This window comes from Phoca vitulina, unplaced genomic scaffold, assembly GCF_004348235.1.
Source record: "Phoca vitulina isolate PV1807 unplaced genomic scaffold, GSC_HSeal_1.0 scaffold7, whole genome shotgun sequence".
NCBI classification, from domain to species: domain Eukaryota; kingdom Metazoa; phylum Chordata; class Mammalia; order Carnivora; family Phocidae; genus Phoca; species Phoca vitulina.
In genome coordinates, this window is record NW_022589710.1 from 26,278,608 (window position 1) to 26,305,258 (window position 26,651).

Here is a 26,651-nt window from a genome sequence, read left to right on the forward strand (position 1 = left end):
GCTTTCTTGCAAGCTTTGCAATTATTGAGAATTTTTGTTAATCCTCAAAGCTTCTAGAGAAAAATTGATATTTACCCATGGTAGGCCGAATTCCAAAATGGTCCCCAAGATTCCTGGTGCACAAATCTTGTATAATACCAATCCCTAGGACAGCCATTCCCTTGATTAGGTTACGTTATAGAAGGCTGTCAGCACAACGCAGTGAGATTGTCCTGCTGGCTCTGAAGGAGGAAGCTGCAATTTTTGGAGAAGGCCCTATGGCTAGGACCTGAGAATAGCCTGTACGAGCTAAGAGCAACACCAGCCAATGAGCAGCAAGAAAGTGGAGACCTCAGTCCTACAACCACATCAAACTGAATTATACCAAAGCTTGAATGGGTAGAACAGCCTGAAGGAACAGAAAGACCTGGTTCCTTCTTTGTGTATTTGGAGAACAATCAGTAATTCAGCATTAAAAAGTGAAAACGAGGAATAAACAATAAGGATGGAGATCTGGCAAGGAACCAAATCATTAAAAACTTTTATTTCCTCCTAAGAAAGTGGGGCTTTCTTCTGTAAATGAATTGAAACCATTTAGAAATTGTAAGAAATATTATAACATGTGTGTTTAAAAATATTATTCTGCCAGCAATGGCAAGTATGAATTTCAAGGGAGTGAAAAAAAAAAGGGGCGGGGGGAGGAGAGAGACCAAATCAGTTAGTATGACTAAAATAGAACATGAAAGATGGTGAAAACCTCGATTAAGGCATCGGCTGTTAGAACGAAGAATTCAAAAGATATTTAAGATATAAAATTAGATGCGGGGAGATGCAGGAATTGAGAATGATTTCCCAGGTTTCTGCTATGAATGACTGGATAGTAAATTAACCAAGATAATGGAGAAAGAACAGATGGTGGAGAAGGACAACACACTGATGTTGGACATATTGAGCTTAAGGAGAGATACACCTAATTAGTAGTTAGAGATACGAGAAATACATCTAATTAGTAGTTAGATATATGGGTTAGGAAGTCCAAAGAAAAATTTGACCTGAAAGTTCAGATCTGAGAATCAGTGTAGTTAATGCCATAGAAACAGATGAGACCACTTGAAGGGTGTTTTCTAAGCATCTATCATTGTGTGTGTAGCAAAGTACTCCAAAACCTGATGGCTTAAAATAACAAGAATCACTGATTTTGTTTGTATATCTGCAAGTTCATCTCTGATCCACGTAGCATTAGGAGGGCCTCTGGACAGGAGGCAGAAGGTCTGCTTTAAAGATGGCTCATTCGGGACGCCTGGGTGGCTCAGTTGGTTAGGCATCTGCCTTCGGCTCAGGTCATGATCCCAGGGTCCTGGGATCAAGTCCTGCATCAGGCTCCTTGCTCCACAGGGAGCCTGCTTCTCCCTCTGCCTGTCGCTCCCCCTGCTTGTGTGCTCGCGCACTCTCTCTGACAAATAAATAAAATCTTTAAAAAAATAAAATAAAATAAAGATGGCTCATTCACTGGCTTGTAAGCTGATGCTGACTATATGAGCTCAGCCAGGGCTGTGAGCTAGGGGCCTCAATTCTTCTTCACCAAGCTTCTCCTCAGATTTAGTCTGACACCAAGGTACCCAAGTTTCAAGAATGAGCAACGAAAAAGAACAAAGGAGAAGTGCAAGGCATCTTGTGACAGACCTCAAAAGTTACACATCATCACTTCAGCCCTATTCTACTGGTCAAGGCAGTCACAGAGGCCCAATCAGCTTCAGGGAGAGGGGACATAGACTCCACTGGATAGGCACAAAAATAAAATTAAATTAAATTTTAAAAAAATACTTTTATATATTTTATGTAAAATATAGATTATATATATAAATTGATAGAATATACAAAAGTGACAAAAACACTCTTGCATTGCGGGGGATTACCAATTTTTTTTTTTTTTTAAGATCTTATTTATTTATTTGAGAGAGGGAGAGCAGGGGGAGGCGCAGAGGAGAGACAAGCAGACTCCAAGCTGAGTGCAGAGCCCAACGTGGGGCTCAATCTCATGACCCTGAGATCATGACCTGAGCCGAAATCAAGAGTCAGATGCCCAACCAGCTGAGCCACCCAGGTGCCCCACCAATATTTTTCTAAAATTCACAAATTATTATTAAATTAACTTAGAAATTAATTTTCAAAAAAGGGTATCAAGGAAAAAAGAATTATAACAGACTGCTATTAACTATTGTACACTTATAAATTAGATAAACTAGAAGACAGGATAAATTCCCAGACACATACAACCTCCCAAGACTGAATCATGTAGAAATAGAAAATGTAAATAGATATATAATAAGGAGATTGAATCAGTAATCAAAAACCTCCCAACAAAGAAAAACCCAGGCCCACATAGCATCACTGGAGAATTCTATCAAACATTTAAAAAAGAATTGATGCTAATCCTTCTCAAACTGTTCCCAAAAAATGAAGAGTAGGGAACACTCCCAAACTCATTGTATGAAGCCAACATTACTCTGATACCAAAGCCAGACAAAGATATTACAAAAAACTACAGACCAATATCCCTGATGAATATTGATGCAAATATCCTCAACAAAGTATTTTTAAACTGAATTCAGCAGGACATTAGAAAAAATTAAACCCATGACCAAGTATAATTTATCCCTAGGATGCAAGGATGGTTCAAAATCAATCAATATAAAGGACAAAAATCACATCATCCTCTCAACTGATGAAGAAAAAGTATTTGACAAAATTCAATACACTTTCACAATAAAAACATTCAACAGACTAAGAATAGGATAAAATTTACCTCAACATAATAAATGTCATACATGAAAAGGCCACAACTAACATCATACTCAATAGTGAAAAATTGAAAGCTTTTCCTCTAAGATCAGGAACAAAGCAAGGATGCCCACTATTGCCACTTCTATTCAACATAGTACTGGAAGCTGTAGCCAGAGCAACTAAGCAAAAAATAAACAAATAAAAAGCATACAAATTGGAAAAGAAAAAGCAAAAATTATCTCTGTTCACAGATGACATGATCTTGTATGTAGAAAACCCTAAAGATTCCACAAAAAATAGTCAGAATAATGAATGAATTCAACAACGTTGCAGGATATAAAATCAACACTGAAAAGTCAGTTGTGTTTTTATGCACTAACAAGGAACTCTCCTAAAAGGAAACTAAGAAAATAATCCCATTTATAATAGCATCAAAAAGAATAAAATATTTAGGAATAAGCTTAACCAAGAAAGAAGACTTATACATTGAATGCTACAAAACATTGCTGAAAGAAATTAAAGAAGACACAAATAAATGTGAAGACATCCATTCATGTTCTTGGATTAGATTTAATATTGTTAAAATGTCCATACTACCCAAAGCCATCTACAAATTCAATGCAATCCCTAGCAAAATTCCAATGGCACTTTTGCAGAAACAGAAAAAAAATTCCTAAAATTCATACGAAATCCCAAGGGACACCAAATAGCCAAAACAACATGAGGAAGAATAAAGCTGGAGGTCTCACAACTCCAGATTTCAAAACATACAGCAATCAAAACATGCAGTACCGGCATAAAGACAGACACAGACTAAGAGAAGAGAACAGAGAGCCCAGAAATAAGCTCTCGCATATGTGGTCAAATATCTTTGACAAGGGCACCGAGGCTACACACTGCGTAACAGAGAGTCTTCAAAAAATGGTGCTGGGAAAACTAGATATTCACATGCAAAAGAATCAAGATGAATTTTCATCTTACACCAAATACAAAATAACTCAAAATGGACTAGTGACCTAAATGAAACTATTAAAACTCCTAGAAGAAAACATAGGGGAAAACCTTCATGACAATGGAATGTAAATGATTTCTTGGAAATGACACCACAGGCACAGACAACAAAAGCCAAAAAGACAAATGGAACTACATCAAACTTACACATGTCTGCACTGTGGGAAGAAACAATCAACAATAGTAAAAAGGCAACCTACACAATGGGAAAAAATACTGCAAACCATGTGTCAGATAAGGGGTTAATATCCAGAATAAACAACTCCTACAACTTAACAACAAAATAACAAACTAAAAAAGGGCAAGTAGACATTTCTCCAAAGAATAGACATTTGAATAGACATTTCTCCAAAGAAGATAGACAAATGGGCAACAAGCTTATGAAAAACTTAACTGATCATTAGGGATATGCAAGGCAAAAACACAATGGCATTATCAAAATCATTAGGATGGCTAATATCAAAACAAAAATAATGACACAAATAACAAGTATTGACAAGGATGTGGAGAGATTAAAAACTTCTGCACACTGCTAGAAGGCATATAAAATGATGTAGCCACTATAGAAAACAGTATGAAGGTTCCTCAAAAAATTAAAAACAGAACTACCATATGATCCAGCAAGTTCATTATCCAAAAGAATTAAAAACAGGATCTCAAAGAGATACTTGCAAACCCACATTCATTACAGCATTATTCACAATGCCCAAGATGTGGAAGCAGCCTAAATACTCATTATTGGATGAATGGATAAATAAAATGTTATACACACACACATATATGTATATATATAATGGAATATTATATGGTCTTGAAAAGAAGGTAATCCTCCAGAAGGGAGGTTGGTGGGAGGATGGGTGAAATAGGTGATGGGAATTAAAGAGTGCACTTGTGATGAGCACGGGGTGATATATGGAAGTGCTGAATCACTGTATTATACACCTGAAACTAATATTACACTGTATGTTAACTAGAATTTAAATACTTTTTTAAAAATGCCAGTATTTACAACATAAAAAAAAAAAAAAGGTAATCCTGACAAATACAACAACATGGATGAACCTTGAGGACATAAGGTTAAGTGAAATAAGCCAATTACAAAAGACAAATACTTTTTATTATTTTAGACAACTTATAAGAGGTCTCTAAAATAATCAAATTCATAGAAACAGAAAGTAGAATGATTGCCAGGGCTGGAGAGACAGGGACATAGGGAATTGTTTCTCAATAAGTATAGCGTTTCAGTCATTCGAGATGAAAAAGTTTTAGAGATCTGTTGTACAACAGGCGCGTAGAGTTAAAAATACTTGTATTATACACTTACAAATTATGAGGGTAAATTTGTTATGTATTTTTTGCCACAATAAAAAAAAAGGAAATGAGGCAATAATGTAAGGAGCCAACACCCTTCTATATAATATTGTACACTGCCACATGACTCTTCAAGGAATAATAGAAGCTAAATGAATATAATAGCATCCTTCTAATTACTTATAGAAAGGAGCAGGTTTAATTCAACTGTCTTGAATCTGAGACAGAGAGCTATCCTCATGTACAAACAAAAAATGAAATTTTTCAGATAAATTATATTACATATTTATCTATTTTTAAACATTTTATCAGATATTTGCACTTGAAGAGTCTTCTTGGTATTCAGATAAAACTTTCTAACTACTAGAATAAACTGAGTCCAATACAGGGAAAACCATCAGCATCCAAAATGTCCTTGGTATTAGCCAACGGGACAATAACCAAATGATCTTCCCATCTGTTTTCACTGTTGGAAACCTTAAGAATGCATCTAGAGTAACTCCATACCTGCCAGAATGTCATTTAATCAATTGAGGACTGAAACCCACTTAAAATTCTATGCTCAGGCGCCTGGGTGGCTCAGTCGTTAAGTGTCTGCCTTCGGCTCAGGTCATGATCCTGGGGTCCTGGGATCGAGCCCCGCATCAGGCTCCCTCCTTGGCGGGAAGCCGCCTTCTCCCTCTCCCACTCCCCCTGCTTGTATTCCCTCTCTCACTGTGTCTCTCTCTGTCAAATAAATAAATAAAATCTTTTTTAAAAAAAATTTTTAAAAACAAAATAAAATTCTATACTCAAGATTTATTTTCAGTTTGTAAGGATTAAAATGACATGCCCCCAACCTAATAATAAGACATAGTTGTGTTATATATCTACAATAATTAAGTGTCCAAGCACCCTACTTCACACACACACACACACACACACACACACACACACACACACACACACAATCCCAATCTGCACCTATTTTCATATGCTTAGAAGTGAAGTATAATGCATAAAATTGCAATGATCAGGCACACAAAAAGTTTACAAAAAAGTCTAAATCCCAGTTTATATTTTTATTAATGTTTACAGATAATGAAAACACACAAATTCTTTCAGATTCTGAACCCATGAGCCTAGGCTAGTTTACCAGGCGCCTTACTAACCATACAAAACCCAACTATGATTGAACCCCAAAGGCCTGTATATAGATTGATGTGGAAGACAATAAAGGAATGGTTAAGAGCAATGTGAGAGGGGAAGATAAGCATCAGTGGGGCTGTGAGAAAATAAGAACAGAGTAAGAAACACTAACCCAAAGTAAACTACGACTAAGTCTTGTAGGTAAGAACTTGTAAGTAATTAAATTTAGGTACTAACTTTCAGGACCTCTCTATCCCCTTCTAGCTTACTATACCATCAAAAGGCATAAGCCAGGTACATCAAATCTTGTTCTAAGAGGTGTTTTATATCATGATGTTTGGCCTTACTTCACTCTTTAACCTCCAGTATATTCTCCAAAAACAAAAACAACCTCAAATACTGATGCAGCCAAATGTTTAAAGTACCAAAATGTAAAAGTGACCAAACTAGCTCAGAACCCTTTATCATCTTCCCATTCCTGCAAGGTTAAGCCCTAGCCATCCCACCAAGAGTCTCTGGGAACTTTTCATCAAGGCTTGTCTCCCTTTTCTGTACTTTGCATTTATTTGCTCTGTTCTGATATGGACAAATCCACTAACCTGTGTTTTTGGACTGCCAGGCCTTTCTAGGCTGACACCAAGGTTTAGATTCTCAGCCTAGCTCTCCAAGCTGGCACTGATCTTCAGTTCTGCTTTTCAGATCTTTCTTGGCTCCATGCTACTCTCCCCATGTCTAGCCAGGCTTCTGGAACCTCTGCCTGAATCCTACTTCCCAGTTCCCTAGTTGTCTAAGGAAAATAAGGTGCTTAGGTGATAATATGCTGATGTATCATTTTGTGAAAGTATTAAAACAAACTCCAACGTAGCAGGGACTTGGATTGCCAAATTAATATTCCTTTTGGGTGAACGGTGGCTTAGAGCAGGGTCACCTGCAGTGCACAGTTCCAGGAGTACCATTCACCTTGTTGTTTCTGAAATGTAGGTTTCAGGGGCTGGCATTGACATAGGTACAATATAAATGGTGTACATGATACACTGCTTTCAAGGGAAGCCACACTTAATTGAATACCAAGCCATTATGAAATCTTCAAAGTTTTTGTTTTTTTAACTTTAAAACTAATATTACATAATTCCTGGTAAGTATGCATAGTAAAATGAAGTAATATCGGAGAATTGCCCTCCTCATTGTCTATCTTAAAAAAACAAACAATAGTTTTAAAACACAGCCAAACAAAAGTAACGAGCAGAAACTTTAGGAAAGGGACATGACTTCAAGCCAGAATGTAGTAGCCAAAAAAGGTACTGAAGATTTTTAGTAAAGCTTGGGGTGAGTTCTAGTCCTGCCCCCAATGGCAAAAGCAGTACTGGTGAGTAGACAAAATCCTGACAATTCTTTTCTTCTTTTTTCTTTTTTTTTTTAGAGAGAGAGTGCCCGTAAGCGGGGCAGTATGGAAGAGGGGAAGAGGAAGAGGGAGAGAGAATCCCAAGCAAGCTCCATGCTCAGCACGAGCCAAACCCAGAGCTCAGTCCCACAACCCTGAGATCATGACCCCAGCCAAAATCAAGAGTCGGACACTTAACCAACTGAGCCACCCAGGTGCCCCAAAATCCAGAGAATTCTTAATAATATTTTGGTACTGGGGGAAAAGGAAATGAGTCTGGAGAGAACAGAGGCTGGTGAAGAACTGAACAGTGAACTGGTCTCTCTCTCTCTCTCGGGGCTCTATGCTGAAATGGGAGATCAAACAAATTCAGGGGGTATTCTCCCCAGGGGAGAATTCTCCCCTCTGCCATGTGAAAGGAAAGGAAAAAGACTTATAAACTGCTTTTTTAAAAAAATATTTGAAGGCAAGATCAAACTAAACAAAAACTGACTCAAAATAAAGAACTCAAGAAATATTAAAACAATATTTCCTAAAGAGCCCTCAAATGAACAAGTGACATATCAAAACCTCCATAACCCCTCACTTCACATCAGTTTCTTTTTCCTCTGCTAAATTCAAATAAGAGTGTAAATTTCTTACTATAAAGCAGCACATGTAATAGTATGTGTCCATTAATCCACACACCCACAGACACTGTATGTGTCCATGTGGGCACAAACATGACTGGTGTGATGGTCATCTAACAGTTCATTTCTGAGTGACAGGATTAGATGGCTTTAAAAAAGCTTTTTTCCTTTATGCTTTGCAGCACCGTTTGGATCATTTGTAATACACGTGCACCATTTTTATTTAAAAAGGATATACGGAGTGAGAAGGCCTACCGAAGGTTTTACACATGCTCAAGACAATCTGCAAACTTCCAGAGAGAAAGGTCTGCCGATCACCTCACTTAAGTCTCTATAAAATCCTTCCAGGCTAGTGCTAAGGGAAGTGGGGCACAGAAACACTATAGTCTCACTGTGTACCAACTTTTAAAGTGGTCATCAAAACATTCACAAAAGAGGTCTTTCCTTAACCATGATGTGGTCTTTGTGATCTTGGAGTGGCTGCAGTTCATTAAAACTACTTCCACTTACACAAGGCTATATTCCGATTTCAATACAATATTTCCAGGCATTAAAATGTCATTTCATGAATAGTGTATCTTCTATTCTACCTTTAATAAGTAACTACTCCTAAATCCCCTCAGTGAAAGAATTATGTCCAAAAAAAGGGAAAAAGAGGGGCACCTGGGTGGCTCAGTCATTAAGCGTCTGCCTTCGGCTCAGGTCATGATCCCAGGGTCCTGGGATTGAGCCCCTCATCGGGCTCCCTGCTCGGCAGGAAGCCTGCTTCTCCCTCTCCCACGCCCCGTTTGTGTTCCCTCTCTCGCTATGTCTCTCTCTGTCAAATAAATAAAATCTTTAAAATAAAAAAAAAAGGGAAAAAGAGTTCATCTAACTAAAATGCATATCTGCGAGTTAAAACCTAATAAATTTTATGTATGAATTACCTAATATATTAAAATAAGAAACATACAGGGCTCCTGGGTGGCTCAGTCGGTTGAGCCTCCAACTCTTGGTTTCGGCTCAGGTCGTGATCTCAGGGTCATGGGATCAAGCCCAGCACTGAGCCCCGGGATCAGCGTGGAGTCTGGTTGGGATTCTCTCTCTCCCTGTGCCTCTGCCCCTCCTCCTGCTTATGCGTGCTCTCTCTCTCTCTCTCTCTCTCAAAGCAAACAAATAAAATCTTTAAAAAATAATAAAATAAAATAAGAAACATACCAGCAGAGGGGCTTCCATTGTCTTAATAAATCGATGAATATTCAGTGTAGTCAGTGGTGGTTCCATCAGCGTTCTTCTACATTGCTCAGTCAAATCCAAGACTTGTTTACAATGAAAAAAGTAGAGATGTGCATTTTCGATATCCTCAGTGCTACAAATTAAAAATTAGGGACAGATTCACTTGAAGAAGTTCAATGTGTTATCTTTCTACCATCCAGGAAGACATAGTTCCAAATATCTTTAAGTCTCATGCTTTTGAATTACTGTTGTAGTAAAAATCTAAAACAGTAAAACAAAATAAAATGGACCTAAGCAAAAGAAGAAACAAACAGTTTTAGAGTTGTATAAGCAATTTTTTCCCTAAACTTTTTGATATGGAAGCTTCTAAATTAGGTTATGGACAGGTCCACACAATTTTTTTTTTTTTTTTTAAATAAAAGGCTGTCACCTTGAGGACAAGGAGATTATCTTCGAATGTAGTTGCTTTTCTAGAGCTATTCTAAATAAAGCCTTGTAACACAAATTTTCTAGGTTTAATTTAAACTCAAATCTGTTTTGAATAAACTTCAGCCAAAACATGCCTTAAGATAGAAACCATGTGACAGTTTGTGGGAGTTTGTGAGTTTGTATCTGAAATATTACAAAACTCAGCAAATATGGCTTATAATTTGAGTTCTGGCATCCCTTCAACATGAGAATTCAAAGATAAACTTATAGTGGGTAAGTAAGGTTTGCCAAAATTAAAATAGCATTTTAAAAATCTCCATATGGCATTAGCAGGGTTTGGCAAAATACTGCAAATTTTTATTTTTAAAATGTTATTTTAATTCTGGATACACGCTTAAACTGAGATCTGAGGTTCACTGATTTCAAATTTAATTATAAACTAATTTCTAATAGATTTAATGGTTAAAGAAATGATCAAAGATTACTTAAAGTCTACTCTGTGTAAGGCCCTGTACCAAATACAAAAGACTAAGATGAATAAGATGACTCAAATCTTTGAAGGGCTTAGATAAAAGGAGACACATTTAGTTTTTTTAATGTAGTTTGTAAGTGCTATAATATGCAAAGTACTATGAGAAAAAAAGAAATATTTCATTCTGCCTCAAGTCATAAAGGAGAAAGAAGGAAAGGGAAAAGAAGATCACAGAGATTAAAAACAGTAAAGAAGGACTTCCCGAAGAAGACAAATGGGTACTTCCGACAAAGGAACTATATAGCCAAGACCCAATTAAAGTACTTAACTTTTGAAATCTTAAACTCAAAGTACGTATCTTTTGAACTATTTAGGTTCTCCTATAGTCACATATATTAAAAGGAAATAGTCACATATATTAAAAGTAAAGTATTGAAAGCAGGAGGACCCAGTTGAGGTTGGACATCATAACCTCTGAAATAATAAAGTAATTTTGGAAAGTAATTTAATCAGAGATCATTGGTTGTAGGTAACAGAAACCAAAAAGGTGGGGAGGGGGGCTTACTGGAAGTGTAGAACTACATATCACAGAACACAAGGAAAATTCAAGTAATTAGATCAGAGAATAAATGTATAGATCTGAACAGCAAGAGTTCAAGGGACCTTCGTTTTGCCATTAATACTTTTTAGTTCCCAACTCTCTTTATAAAGATAACTCTCCCTGCTTTACTTCTACATGGCCAAAATATTCCTATGAGCAAGAGAGCAAAAACACTGTATAATCCCATTTCTCCATGCCCAATTCCAAGTTCCTGAGAGAGGGCATCTCATTTGCTCAGGTAAGCCAGTGGGCTGGTTGACCCCAGATCAGGTGGCCACCTCTGATCTGACTGACGGTAATATGTATGGTGTGAGGGGGTAACATCCTTGGCCTATACACAGATTCTTTAAGAGGGGAGTATGGGGAGGTCACAGAAAGTACTGGTGTCTCCATGGCACACCACCTCTTATACTACCTATCCTATACACCCTCCTTAACCAACATATAATTTCAAACAAATTCAGGCCCAACATGATGTAATGATTAATATACTAGACTTTATCTAGTGTCATAGCTCCAGCAACTGGAATAGTGCCTAGCACATAGAGGGCATTCAATAAATATTTGTTAAATAAAAGAATGAACAAATGAAAGAAAAAATGCATTCACCTCTCCTCCATTAGAAGACAACCCAAAGTCCTAGCCAACTACTTCATCCAGAAGTCATGCCATAGGATTATAGTGCTCTGAATGCATAGTCCCTCCCTGTCATATCAGGTCTAAGTATGACTCCTTACCATCTCGCTATCCATGAATAAATGAGTACTGAAACATATCCAATGTATGTATCAAATACTCAAAAGTATACCAAAAAAAAAAAAAAGAGTAACTGGACATTTTAAAATTCTCATTTTAAAAATAGGGGAAAGCAAAAACCCTTCCAGAACATGACCATGTTTAGCCATAGATCAGAATATGCTATGTATATAGTATAGCTTGCTGAACAGATTTTGTAAGATAAATGATAGGACCTACGTATTGCTAATAAATAAATACTCTTCTGTGTTTTAAGCATGTCATCTTTATTTGCAACTATTCATCACCTGAAAAATAAGTACATAAAAAAAAGTACAAACAATTGACCGTCAGCAAAACTGCGGGGCTACCATAGAATTGCCATGAGATGAGAATAATCAGGCTTCCCCCATTCTGGGATGGGAAACTGGCAGTCTACGTTGGGAGTAGCAAAGCAGCTGCCTAAACCACTGCTTATCATATCCTGAGACTCAGTGACTTACGGCAAAGTTTTGCAGTACTGTCAGCAGAAGTCCCAAATTGTTAAAAATATTAATTTTTATACAAACAGTAATCATACATCAAACTTTTCTTTAATTCATTAATGAGGGAATCAGCAGAATGACAGTTCAATCAGAAGAGATGAATGAGAAAAGAAATGCTCAATGGGGATCCTGCTTCTCTCTCTCCCTCTGCCTCTCCCCCTGCTTGTGCTCACTCTCTCTCTCTCCTTCTGATAAATGAATAAATAAAACCTTTAAACAAACAAACAAACAAACAAGCTCTTGCATGGTATAAAAAGTTCACACAATCACCATTTTGTCTTGCTTTGTATTAATTTTCTTGAAGAGCATTTTGAGGCAAAGTCTTTAAAATATACACTGGTTATTCCCTGTGTTCTATAAGCACCAAAGGAAAGAAAAACTTCAACCCTAGGTTGCCCAGGTAAAAAGTCAAAAGAAGGCCTCTACCTGAAATTGTAAGCTAAAAACTAGACAAGAAAAATAAACATTTAAAACATTCTGCTCAAAAACTGTACTTAAATACATTTAAGACTAGCCTAACAAAGTAACTTACAGAACTCTCAGGAAGAACTTCTGGAGCTTAGTTATGAAAGCTGTTATTTTATCACCTATCTGATCACTGTGGGAGATCTATTCCTAAAATACACTTGACCACTCGTGGGATCACATATTGTGCTTATCCATATTGTCTTTATTCACCTTAGCCTAACATCATCTCTGCATATTTAAATTCATTTTCAGACTGTAGAATGGCAGACAATAATAATGAAGGGGATTTCCAGTTTCATTTATATATTCCCATCTGCTTACAATTCCTCTCGGGTAAGTCCATGATGTGAGAGTCTGATGGAGATGTTGAATAAGTAATGTGAAAGAAGCAAACTTAAAACTGTTGACATATGCCTCTTGTACATACCCAATACTTTCCAAAAGGGCAGTTTCCGTGGTTAGGACAAACTGGTATGTAGTCCCATACACAAAAGCAACTTCCATGACTGCTCTGTGCTCTGAAGAGGAGACAAGACAGTTGGGAGACACAAGAAGTTAGTTTGTGTGACTCTCTTCTGAATAATGCCCTACACTGTTTTAGGCTCTATTATAAAGAAAAATTCCTGGTAGGGATCCCAGTCGGGAAAATGCAGGCAGTTAAAGAAATTATGAAAAGTCTGTTCTATCCAAGGAAAGAGAAGAGTTAACAGGAAATAGAAATGAGTTATACTTGAGAATATAACATATGACAAATCTGTGACAGTTTCTTCCTCATAGTAGGGGAGAGTCTCTACAGAGACTATGCATCCACCATCCAATTTTTATATGTTATATTTTATCTATGTGTATGCCTGCGTATTGTTTCTGGCTTGGTTTTCTTTTAATCAAACTTATCCTTATACATAGTTTAAAAAGAAACAATTCTACAAAACATATTAAGAAAAACAACAATTTCTGCCCCCCTACCCGCCCACCTCCACCCCATTTCCAATTTCCAAGGGACAGCTGCTTTCAATTCTTTTACTGTTTCTTTTGGTATTTACCTCCAAGTCTTTAAATGACATTCTTACACTCTTATTTCCTGATTTTTTAAAGTGTTATTAATATTATCTATTGACTTCCCACTATGGCAGATGATAACTTAGCTCTTTCCCAAAACCTCACTCCACAAACATGCACACTTCTATCCCCTCAATGATCCCAATATAGTTCTAATTTTTATTAGCTCAATTATCTGTATTTACATTGTTGTAACTCAGTGTATACTATTTACAAGTGAGCCATAGAGTGCAAAATGAACGTTTCTCCTTTTTTGAGCAACTTTTTCACCAGTTATAACTTTTTAATTTGTTTAAATTTATTTCTAATTTATTTCTAAATTCTTCCACTACTGGCTAATGTTCTCAATACTTCAAATAGATCAGCACACTAGCAGTTCCCTCTTCTTATAGACATTTCTGGAGAGCCTACTGATTTACTGCATTACGGACTCCTGCGACTGGGCCTGCTGCACAGCTTCTATCTTGGGAACTCACTACTCACTTCATCATCATCCTGGGAATTCTCTTACTCTTTCTCCTTTGTTGGGTCCTTTGTCCTGTTATCCACATCCTCTTGACTGATTTGCTCCCTTGGTCCCATTCTCTAGCACCTTCTTGTGAGAGGATATATGAAATACACATATTTTGTGACCTTACGCTTCTGAAAGTGTCTTTATTCTATATTGTAACTAATTGTAGTTCTCTGCATATTGAATTCTACGTTCAAGTCATTTCCCCTGAGAATTCTGAAAGCATTGCTCCATTTTCTTCAGTTTCTAGGGCTGCAACTGAGAAGTCCAATGCGATTCTGATTCTTGATCCTTTAACTGTATACTCTTTCTTTCTGGAAGCTTTTCGAACAGTGTTTGTTCCCAATATTCTGCACCTGCAAAATGAGATGCTTTGGTGTGGCTCTACATTCATCCATTATGCTGGGATTCAGTGAGCCCTTTCAATTCGGAAGCTCAAATCCTTTAGTCCTGGGAAATTTTCTCAAACTATTTACTTGAAGCATTTCTTCCTTTCCATTTTATTTTATTTTCCCTTTTCTCCTCACTGCCATTTCTAGGCAGTCATCTTCCTCACCCCCACTGAATCTTCTACCACGCGAGTCAAGTGTCATCAGAGTATTCCACTCACCATTCTGCCTTGGAGTCATCTACCACCCCAGCCAGAAACAACCCCCCTCATTCCACAAAAATAATTTAGCTTCTGTCACATTGTCATTCTCTCCAATACTATTTCCTCATAATCCTTGGTGATTTTATTATCCTCATAGATGATACTTGCCAATCCTAGCCTCTCAGTCTTTGGTCCTCTCTAGAGACTCCAGTGATCTCTCTTCAAGTCTACCTTAACCACCCGCTGCTATGGTCCCACACCAGGCCTTATAATTACCAATCACTTGCAAACCCCTCCAAAATCTCAAAGTCTAGCATTCCCCCAACCCCTTGCTTCCATAAACACACCCACCCTTCCATCTCCAGGTCACTCTGTCTAGCACATAATCCCCCAGGAACTACAGTCTTATCGTTTTCACTGTCCTCCACTCCTTCAGGTTTTCTCTTCCTTCTTAGCCCAGCTTACATTCCATGATCAGTCTTTATAATCACTCCCTTATCTGGCTAAAATGCAATTCAGGTTAAGTCAGGTACTCTGCTTATTCTGTACTAAGTAAACATGGCTGGAGGGGAAAAAAAACAAAAACCTATTAGCATCACCACACTAATGATCTCACTTTATATATTTTTTAAAGATTTTATTTATTTATTTATTTATTTGAGAGAGAGAGAGAACACAAGCAGGGAAAAGGGCAGAGGGAGAGGATCTTAAGCAGACTCCTCACTTACACAGGGCACAATCCCACCACCCTGAGATCATGACCTGAGCCAAATCAAGAGTCCGACACTTAACCTACTGGGCCACCCAGGCACCCCATGATCTCACTTTAGATTACTGATATCAAATATTATTGCTGCCTGGCAACCATTCTTTTTTTTTTTTTTTTTAAGATTTTATTTATTTATTTTAGAGAGAAAGAGAGCACAAGCTGGGGGCATGGGACAGAGGGAGGGGGAGAGAGAGAATCTTAAGCAGACTCCCCACTCATGGCGGAGCCCCACACAGTGCTCGATCTCAGGACCCTGAGACCATGACCTGAGCTGAAATCAAGAGTCAGACACTTAACAAGTCTGAGCCATCCAGACGCACCAACCATTCTTTATTTTCAGGTCTTCTAAAACAACTATTTCATCTCTTCTCTCTTCAAACTATCTGATGATTTTATTTTTATTTCACTGAGAAAACATAGCCAATTACAAAAGCAAAACCAAAAAAAATTCCACAAGCATATTTATCTGCCCACTTAACAAAACTGATGCTCATATTCTCTGTCTTCCCTCCATTTACCATAGATGAATTTTCTGTGCTCCCAGCAAAGAACCACACCTCCCCTCATTCACTAGATTTCATTGCTTCTTGTTGACTCAAAGATGTTGTTCCAGTAATTCTCCCTGCTTTTTCCTCTATGCTGTAGTTTATGCTTTCTACTGGATCTTTCTTGTCAACATACAAATATACTTCTTAAGAAATTCTTCACTTGACCTACATACTCTTCCAGTCACTGCCCCATTTTCCTCCTTCCCTTAACAGCAAAATTTCTCTAATGAGTCTCCATATTCAGTCCCCAGTTGCTCTCTACCTAGTCTCTTGTACCCCTATCAGGCATTTACCCCACTTTACAGAAACTGTGCTTGTCAAGGTCACCAACAAATTCCATAGTGCTAAGCATAATTAGGCCAATTGGCAGCTCTTATCCTAATTAACCTTTCAGCATCATTTGACACAACCGTTCCTATCTCTTCCTTAAAACCCTATCTTCACTTTGCTTACAGGATATTCCTACCACACAGTCCATTCCTTCTGTCTCTTTATTCCATCTCACTTCAGTGACCTGTAAATGTTGACAGATCTGAACAGTTCAGTCTTCTCTTTCCCATCTAGCATCACTCACTTTGTGATCTCTTCTGGTCTCACAGCTTTATCCCCCAAATTTATAGCCCTAGTCTGTATCTCCACCATCAAATGCGGACTCATAGCATCCAACTACCTTGCTGACATCTCTCCAAAGATGTCTACGGGGTATTTCACAAGTATGATGTCCAAAAGTGAATTCCAGAGCTTCCTCTCCAAACTGTCTATTTTCAATCTACCCCACCTCAGTTATCAGCAATTTCACCTTTCAAGTAACTCAAGCTAAAACCCCAGAGCTACCGTGGTCTGTGATATTTCTCTCTCACTCCACATCTAATATGTCGGCAAATTCAGTTAGTCCTACAACCAAAATACTGGCTGAGTTCAAATTTACTGCCACCTGCACTAACACCCTGATCCAAGCCACCCACCATCATCTCATCTCTCACCTCCCTTATTGCAATAACTTCCTAATTTTCCTTCCTTATTCCACTATTCCTCCTTCCAGCCTATTCCAAACACAGAAGTCGGACTGATCCTGTTAAAATACAAACCAGGGAGTTCTGGTTCCACTGTAACAAGGTAAACTCTCTCTAGCTCATCCTTCTCATTGATGACAATTACAAACTATGTACGATAACCTGAGAACCCTGTAAAGTACACAAAAACAGGCTAATTGTAGAGCATTATTTTACAAGTATATTAAATTTGTGGCATGCTATGTAGCCATCAAGCTTTATGTTTATTTTTTTTAAAGATTTTATTTATTTATTTATTTGACAGAGAGACAGACAGAGAGAGAACACAAGCAGGGGGAGCAGCAGAGGGAGAGGGAGATGCAGGCTCTCTGATGAGCAGGGAGCCCAATGCAGGGCTTGATCCCGGGACCCTGGGATCATGACCTGAGCCAAAGGTAGATGCTTAACCGCTGAGCCATTCAGGTATCCCAAGCTTTATGTTTATAAAAATTATGATTTCCAGTAAGTGATTTTATTTCATAGAGCATATACCATTTTAAAAATATCTTTAACATTTTATATTAACATGATCAAGTTAAAACCATTAACAAATGAAAGTCCTGAAATCATAACAATAATTTGTTCATAAGATGCTTATAAACTTCTTTACTACAAAATTACGTAATTTTACATATTACAGCTCAAGGTGATGCTGTCAAAATTATATATTTTTTTAAATCAGGAAAAAGTCATAAATAGCAAATGTTAAAATAAAACAGAAAACCATTGTCAATATTATCAAATACTATAAACTACTATACCAGGTACCATGAGGACCATAAGGAAATAAAAATAGTAACTAACGCTTATAGGACACTCCTATACATCAGGAACTATTTTAATTATTTGAATTCATTTGGTCCTCATAATAACACTAAGAAGTAGGCATAGTTATTTTCACCATTTTATTGATTAGGAAACTAAAGTTACATAAGTTGTGCAAGGTCATAGTGTAAGTCATGGGGGCAGGGCATCTAACTAGGCAATCTGGCTATAGGGTTTTTGTTCAATCACATTACTAAGCTGTCTGCTTAAAGAAAGAAAACTTAATGGTAAGGATGCTATTTTAAGTCCTTCAACATACGCAGACAAGTGCAGAGGCACAACAAAGATTAAGAGAAAAGTTAAATACCTGGTGTTCCAATGGCTCTTACATAGGAGAATGCAATGTTGGCTTTTCCTTTCAGAGCATTTTCTATGTTCTGAAGGTCTTCCAGAGTGGTAATATATTTTACTTCATTAAAAAGAAGAGCACTGAAATAAACAGAGATGTTATTGGTAGAAGAACCTGATACGTAGTTATTTAATATGTATTTTCAGTAAGTTAAAGAACCTAATCAAAAAGAGAAACTTAACTCTTTTGAACAAATTATCAGTAGTAAGAACCTAAGCACTTTTTAAAAAGATTTTATTTATTTGAGAGAGAGAGAAAGAGCATGTGTGAGCACAAGCAGGTGGAGGGGCAGAGAGAGAGGGAGAAACAGACTCACTGCTGAGCAGGGAGCCCGATGCGGGGCTCAATCCCAGGACCCTGGGATCATGACCTGAACCCAAGGCAGACGCTCAACCAACTGAGCCCACCCAGGCACCCCAGAACCTAAGCATTTTAATACTGAATTAAAATCACTCTCTCAATCATTTGCCTATACCTGAGAACATCAACCAGGAACAGTTGCGAGAAATGGTGCTCCTGCTCCATCACAACTACCTTAATGTATTTAAGTTGTATTCACTAATATCCTACTTTGGCCCAATAATCCCGTAAACATGTCTCAGCCTTGAACATATTTGAGCCCTTTACACATCTAAACTGAAGGCTCTTTTCCACAGCATACAAGGCTCTGCATGACCTACTTCTCCAACTCCATTTTGTTTTACCATTCCTCATGTCTACCATACTTTAGGCACACCTCAAGACCTTTGCACACACAGTTCTCTTTGCTGAAAACTACTCTCTCTGCTCCTTCTCATGCATCTGGTCTTAGTTTAAACATCACTGCCTCAGAGAAACCTACCCTGTTGGTCCTCTGTAATTAGGTCTGTAGCACTTTTCTCTTTAATTTCACACTATTTGATCCTTTGTAGCACTTATCACAATTTGTAATTGCTTATATATTTATTTACTTGTTTATGCCTGCATCTTTTATTAAAACTGTTACCTTCCTGAGTCAGGGCCTTGCATATTTTAATCACTATAATAACTTAGAATAGAGCCTAGTACATTCTAAGCAATCAATATTTGTTGAATGAATGAAAGAAAAAGCAGGGTAGGAATTATTTATTCCCATTCATTTGAAGAAATGCAAATCCAAAACATGGAATTGAGGAGCCAGGAACAGAACATAAAACAGGTCTCTTCGTTCCTAATTCAGTGATCTTTCCACCTGACCATAATTCTTCCAGATCATCTTTTCAATGTGTAGATCAGACTAATTAATCATATTTCTTCATCTAAAAGAATTTCCTTTTTAAATTTTCTACTTCTATATAAATTATCTATCCCTAACAGCTCATCCCACTTAATCCTCCACATGCATGTGTGTGTGTGTGCGTGTGTGTGTGTGTGTGTATTTTTTAGGCTAAACTTCAAGGATTTTTAAAAACTGTTCCAAGTCCATATACTTAAATAATCAAACTGTCTCCAATAAATTAGTCAACCATAGTTTCCTCTTATGGAAAACATGGCACTTTCTGAGAATACAACAGTTCTCAAACTTTTTGGTCTCAGGATCCTTTGTACCTTTAAAAATCACTGAACTCCTCAAAGAGCTTTTGTTTATGTAGGTTACCTCTATTTGTAGTTACCAAAATAGAAATTAAAACAGCAATTTAAAAATATTTGTTAATTCTTTTAAAAATAATAATAAACACCACTGCATATTAACACTCTATTTAAAAATAATTAAATTTTCCAAAACAAAAGAAAAATTTGGTGGTAAGAGTGGCATTGTTTTATATTTTTGCAAATCTCTTTACTATTTGGGCTAAATAGAAGACAGCTGGATTCTCATATCTGTGTCTTCACTCAATCTGTTGTGACATCACACAACACATCATATAGCCTCTGGAAACTGAATTCATAAGAGAATGAAAATGAAAAAGGCAAATAAGGTCTTAGTATTATTATAAAACTATTGTGACTTAATGGATACCCTGAAATAGGTGCCCTAAATTACACTGGCTTACATATTTACCTATACATTATAGATTTCTTCAATTTTTTTTGAAGAAATGTAAAACTTAATCTTCTGTAATTCCCAGGGCTCTTTAAAAGAAATATTTACTGAGCAGTACTATTTGCTAGATATTTTCACATGTTTTCATTTAAATCCTCAATGGTATTATTTAAATATTTTTTTGGTAAAAACTGTGCTATTTTATTTTAAACATTTCGTTTACAAAAAAAAAAAAATCAATGATTGCTACCTTTTTACACTCTCAGATTCCTTAATATGGACAGACCTTCCTGTTGAGATATCCCCTTACAGTTTCAGTCAAGGAGTGTATCATGACCACCAGGGCTCCCTCCATGTGGTTTAGTTTGTAATCAACATAGTATTCCTGGGCAGACATGGCAGCCATCTGATGCATGGTCCATTTCTGCTTTTGCTTCCTGCACTACATGACAAAGCACTATCTGAGCTGCCTGAAGCTGGCTAGGAAACACTTTCAGGAGACAGAGAGCACCAGGACCACGATGAGGCAGGAGAAGATGAGGGCCATGGTGCCTGTGACCACCTTGTAGATCTGCATGGTGTTATCAGCATGCTTGCTGGGGGAGAGCCATAGTAGCCAGCTCCTACGTGCCATCGAGCTGCTCCTCCCTGCCGTCAGCAAGTATGGTGGCCAGACTGGCTGGGAGCCCAGGTCACTGTGGTTGTGACGGCCCAGAGCAGATGGCCGCTGTGGACTTGGCCCCATCCTCGAAGAGGCAGAAGGTGCACACGGCATCTAGGATGTCTTTGCCCTGCACGTACGTCCCGACTGGCACACTGCGATTTGTCACCATAGCACCCCTGGAAGCTGTGGAGCCATGAGGCCAGGCCGCACACATTGCGTCCACAGTCCCATAGGTTCCAGGCCAGGATGATGCTCATCAATGACTTCCAAGAGTTGAGGATCCAGGGCTCGATGTAGATGAGGCGACTGGAGTCCAGCTGCAGAGACCGCAGGTGCGGCAAGGTCTCAAACACATGGGGCTCCATGTATTTGATCTTATTGCCCAACAGGTCCATTTTCTCCAAGTTCCAAACCCAGTCCAGTGAACTAGCCACAATGGCCACCTTGTCCCTCTTCAGGCAGAGGGAGTGTAGGGAGATGAGGCATGGGAGGTGGGCGAAGTTCACCTTGACCAAGTCGGTGTGTTCCAGGTGCAGCTCAGTGAGATTGAACAAGTCAGCAAAAGAGTTGCACGCCAGACTCCAGCTGACTGTATCTGATCTAAATATTCTTTATTATACACACATGGAACAACCTGAGGGATTATGTAACCTGTCCAGATCAGAGTGGTAGTCACGGGTAGAGCTGAGATTCAAATCCAGGTCTTCTGACACTGAGGCCAGAACTTTCTAAACTATGTTTAGTACTGACCACTCATAAATGGGAAACCAGGTGAAAAGGGAGGCAACTAATGAATGGCAGGGGAGTCTCGGTGGCAACCTGGGTTGTTTGTTGCTTATACATTTTGGCTAACCTGTCCAGAATTACCCTTGAAATATTTCAGTCCAGAGGGAGAGGACATCTAGTGAACTTAATTGGACTAGCACGTAAATTCTAGGCTTGGAAATTACATCTGCCCATTTATCTTTATTGCTCTAGCAGATCTAATCCACTTGCTTCAAAAATCCTATCTGGGAGTACAAATCTCCCTAACCTTGTTTCTCAGTAAAACTGGCAAATATAAATTAACAAAAGCCAACGTTTGGGGGGCACCTACCACATGTCAGGCACAGTACAAAGCACTCCACGGTAGTGGCAATTTTATCAGTCTGGGGACCGCCCAGCTCTGAACTCTCTTTTGCTTTGGGGATTTCCAGTTTTCTATGTCTTCACAGTGGGCAGAGCCCAAATCCCCCCACGAAAGCTAATAATATCATAAATTTGCTCTTCTAGGCTCCCTGCTGCAAGGCACGGCCATATGACCCAGAATCACTTGCCTGACATTCTGGATCAGGAGCCAGTGATGTAAAGAATAAGGGACAGTACAGAATTATTTCAAGAAGCAGTAGAGCAATAGTCAGCTTTAAAAGCAGGAGTGACAACAGTGTCAATGACAGCCCAGCACAGGTGAGGCAAGCTGTCACATCTGACACTCAGCACTAATGCAGCCGTCACTCCCAGACTAGTTGTGGGTCATGCTTTTGACTCTAATTTAGAACCGTATTAACTCTGAGTCCAGTTCTCCAGCCCTTCTAGCAAGCCTGAGATTTCCTATATCCACTCCAAATCCTTTTCTGCTTAAGCCAGTCAGACCCAGATTTTGAGGCTTTTAACTAAAAACACTCAGAAATGCACTCAGTCTTGCTTAATTTTCATAGCAACCATCTGAGATCAGTACTATCATTAACTCCATTTTAGAGATAAGGTCACGGGGCTCTCTTAGAGAGGTTACCTTGCCTAATGTCCCAAAGCTCATTAAGTAGTCATTATCCATGAGGTAATAATAACCAAAACTAATGACATTCATAATCTAATGACCTCCGTGATTGTTCCCAGTGGCTTCCTAGCTTTAACACATTTTTAATGTTAATTTCTAGAATATGGGGACGTGCAGGGATCTCTAGGATCCATTCACAAGCCTGTGCTCCTTCACTCTAGTCACAAAGAGGAGAACTCCTGACAGAAATGGGTAAAAGGAAAAGCCTGTCTTGGCATTTTCTTGTTTAATGATGGGGTGAAACAGTCTGGAGCTGCTCTGACCTTGGAAGCTCTTCCTGCCCCAGAAAGGCCTTCCTCTTCTTTGGCATGCTTTTCCTGAGACCCTCCTATCAAAACCATTATAATATGGCCCAGAACTGAACCGGTGCCAAAAAAACAAAAAGCAAGGAAGGAAAGCAGAGGAAAGGAAGAAACTGAAGAGTCTACTAGACCCTGCTTTTGGAGCAGCAGCCCGTTCAGCCTTTTTTCAGAAAAAAAAAAAGACTATTTTTACATTAGGTTTGGGTCATTATTCCTAAAAAAAACCAGTAAAAAGGAAATGTTACCTTCTATTTTGCCATACCAAATCCTTATTAAAAAAAAAAATTTTTTTTTTTTAAAAGAAAGAAAAAAAGGGGAGGGGAAGGAGGAAAAACAACACTGGGAGAGGAACAAATTACTTTGATCTAAATTAATTACATTGTGACTGGGCAGATCCATGTATAAAATGAAATATCCCAAAACATTTATTAAGCATTTTCTAAATTAATACAGTTAAAATAACAAACAGAAGCCACCTCTGAAATATAAATGGAGAGTACAAGTAATAAATTCACAAATACACAAATATGGGTCTTATCCTTTTTGTCGTATATTGTATATTCTCCTATTAGCTTACTCCTTATAAAACTGTATCACCAGAAACAATCTTGCAGGCTTGTAACATGAAAGGATTTCTGCTTCTCCCATTTTTAACAACCAAAGAGTGAAGCTTCCAAATTCACTCATCCATCAATCCAATATTTTATGAACACCTAATACATGTCATGCATAGTGCTATGCACTGGTATAAGGACTTGGTATAAAAGGGCACCGTATGGGGAAATAATCACTTCTACCAGTTAACATAGAGCTGTGAGGAATTCAAATCCAAGAAAGTAATTTTTTATTACAATTTCCCAGTAAAAAGTATGTCACTATCAAACAGGAACCCACCTGACAATACTGTGCACTAACAAACCTGACACAGATAAAAGAACAAGCAATAGCCAAACCTATTAAGACAGGACCAGCATGGGTGCAGTTTAGGATCTTAGAGGAAGACACTTGTAAGAGTAGCTTTTTCCAGAGGTTCTATAATAACGTCACCTTAAGACTTAATAGCCTGGCTTGGCAATAATGTATTAAAGGACAAAATATTAGCAGAAATTATGATAGTTGAAAATAACTCCCCTAATATTTGAAGTTCATATTATAATAAGTAGTATGTTAATTTAAAGGGAAAGAAACCACTTTGTGACAAAACACTGTCACAAGAATACCAAGTACCACATTTTAATGAAGAGTTCATGAGCTTTCATTGTTTCTTATAGTCCTGTATAATCTTTCCTTTTGCATCATTTGATGGTGTTTAGGAATCAACAATGACTATAAGGATGGTCTTTCTTTGCAACTGCTACCTCACTGCAAATATCACAGCAACTATCACAGCATGAACTCGCATGAACTCACTTCTGTTAGCGCTGTGTGTGAAACAGAACATCTGAATTTGGATTCCTTTTTTTTTTTTTCTTAATTGCAAAAGGAGACTTCCTGCATTTACACAGAAAAAAGCAACTAACACTCGTCGAGTACTGGCTAAAACCCACAATTTATTTTCACAGGCATTACCTTATTTGATCTTCACAACAATCTCATGAGGTTGCAATCGTAACATTTAAAAATGAGGAAAGCCAGAAAAGATAAATTGCTCAGATCACACTATGGAAAATCAGGAATGGGGACTCAAATCCTCAGTAAATCCTGACTTCTTCATATATCATACAACTTTCCAATCCACATTTGAGATTATAGTGCCTTAATCTCCTATCCTCTACCTGACCTGCCTCACACTGGTTAGATATATGATATTCTCAATAAACAAATAAAGATTAATTGCTATTTTAACTCTCTTTTTCTAAATATCACCCTTTTTCATCTAGAAGCTGGGAGTAAAATTTTCCTTATTTGGTTATCAAACCACTCAATTCCACCAGTTTTAACTATATATATTTTAGAAAACAGGGCTAAGAACTTTTAGACTATAAATCCCAATTCTCAATTTAAATTTTATTTATTTTGCAAATTGGTAACAATTTCCATATGGTTCAAAACACAAGGTACGTTTGTATTGAAGAGTTGAGTCTACCTATAACGCCTTCCCCCAATCCCAGCTTCCCCATTCCCTTCCTGTAAACCAATATTATCCGTTTCCTGTGAACCTTGAATATGTACGCCATATACATATAAGCCATAAACATGTATTTATATATGTTTCTGTTACAAGACAATCCTCCCTGGATTTCTCAGTGTTCCTACACAGTCCAAGTCTCCTACAGATGAAACCTAGCATGACACAACATTGGAGGTTGTCTCCTCTGCACCTTCTAAGCTTGCCTCCTTTCTCTGAAGCCACAAGCTCCCATTCAAGGAGCAATAAAACCTTTCCTATCCTCCCTGAAGCCAAAGGTTAAATTTAGGAGCAGAGATCTTCTCCTGCCCCAGAGAGGATCTGTTTACTTTCAGAGAAAAAAAATAAGCTGAGCAACCACTCTACTTCTAGAAAAAAAGATTAGATGTGTCAGCTCTTATAGAAGCTCAGAGATTCACGGGCCCCTGGATGGCTCAGTTGGTTAAATGTCTGCCTTCGGCTCAGGTCATGATCCCAGGATCCTGGAATCGAGCCCCACATCAGGGCTCCCTGCTCAGCGGAAAGCCTGCTTCTACTTCTCCCTCTGTTGCTTCCCCTGCTTGTGCTCTCTCGAGCTCTCTCAAAAAAATAAATAAAATCTAATAAAAAAAAGAAGCTCAGAGAGTCATAATTTCAGAGTTCTCCTTCTCCAAACCTCGCTATAAGTCCAGGTGTAAGCATATGGCTCTCACCTTGCTCTATGGAGAACCGGGTAAGGAGGACCTAGTACTACCATGCTACCCCAGCTGCTGTCACTGCTCTGTGGTCTGACTTCTGATTCACAGCCCTAGTGTTTCTGCAATTATATATACAAGTAGGGTAACATCAGAGACCCTTCAGAGATCTAGACTTAATACCTGCCATCTTACATACATGGTGCCTGTGCTATACTCTAAAATACTTGGTTTATTTCACTTAATATATCCTGAAATACCAATGCAAGGAAAAAAAATTTTTTGAGAGTAAGCAAACACCCATGCACGCTCATGTGTGCCCGCACACACATGTGCACAAGTAGGGGTAAGGGAGAGGGAGAGAGAGAATCTTAAGGAGGCTCCACACCCAGCACAGAGCCGAGCATCGGGCTCGACCCTGAGATCATGACCTGGAGCCAAAATCAATAGTCAGAGGCTTAACTGACTGAGTCACCCAGGCGCCCCAATGTAGGAAAATTTTAATAGACCAATATGTCAGTATATTTTCAATCAATGATATTTTAGGAGTATTTTAAATATCTTACCAAAAAACACTACTTAACTGGACTTAACGGTCCAAAAATAGATAAAGCTTACCCTAACTTTATATGTATTATTCTATTCTTAGATTTTTACTAACTTAATCTTTCT

General features: G+C 38.1%; 1 protein-coding gene across 4 annotated transcripts in view; it reads right to left on the reverse strand.

Moving 5' to 3' along the window:
- Positions 1-26,651, reverse strand: part of TXNDC16 (thioredoxin domain containing 16) — a 125,079-nt gene that overhangs the window by 54,426 nt on the left and 44,002 nt on the right. For all 4 annotated transcript variants that reach the window (XM_032405118.1, XM_032405119.1, XM_032405116.1 and 1 more), the window contains exons 7-9: positions 18,352-18,473; positions 13,116-13,206; positions 9,421-9,571 (exon numbers count right to left, since the gene is read on the reverse strand). In XM_032405118.1, coding sequence (XP_032261009.1) covers positions 9,421-9,571; positions 13,116-13,206; positions 18,352-18,473 — 364 coding nt within the window. The remainder of the gene's footprint in view (positions 1-9,420; positions 9,572-13,115; positions 13,207-18,351; positions 18,474-26,651) is intronic.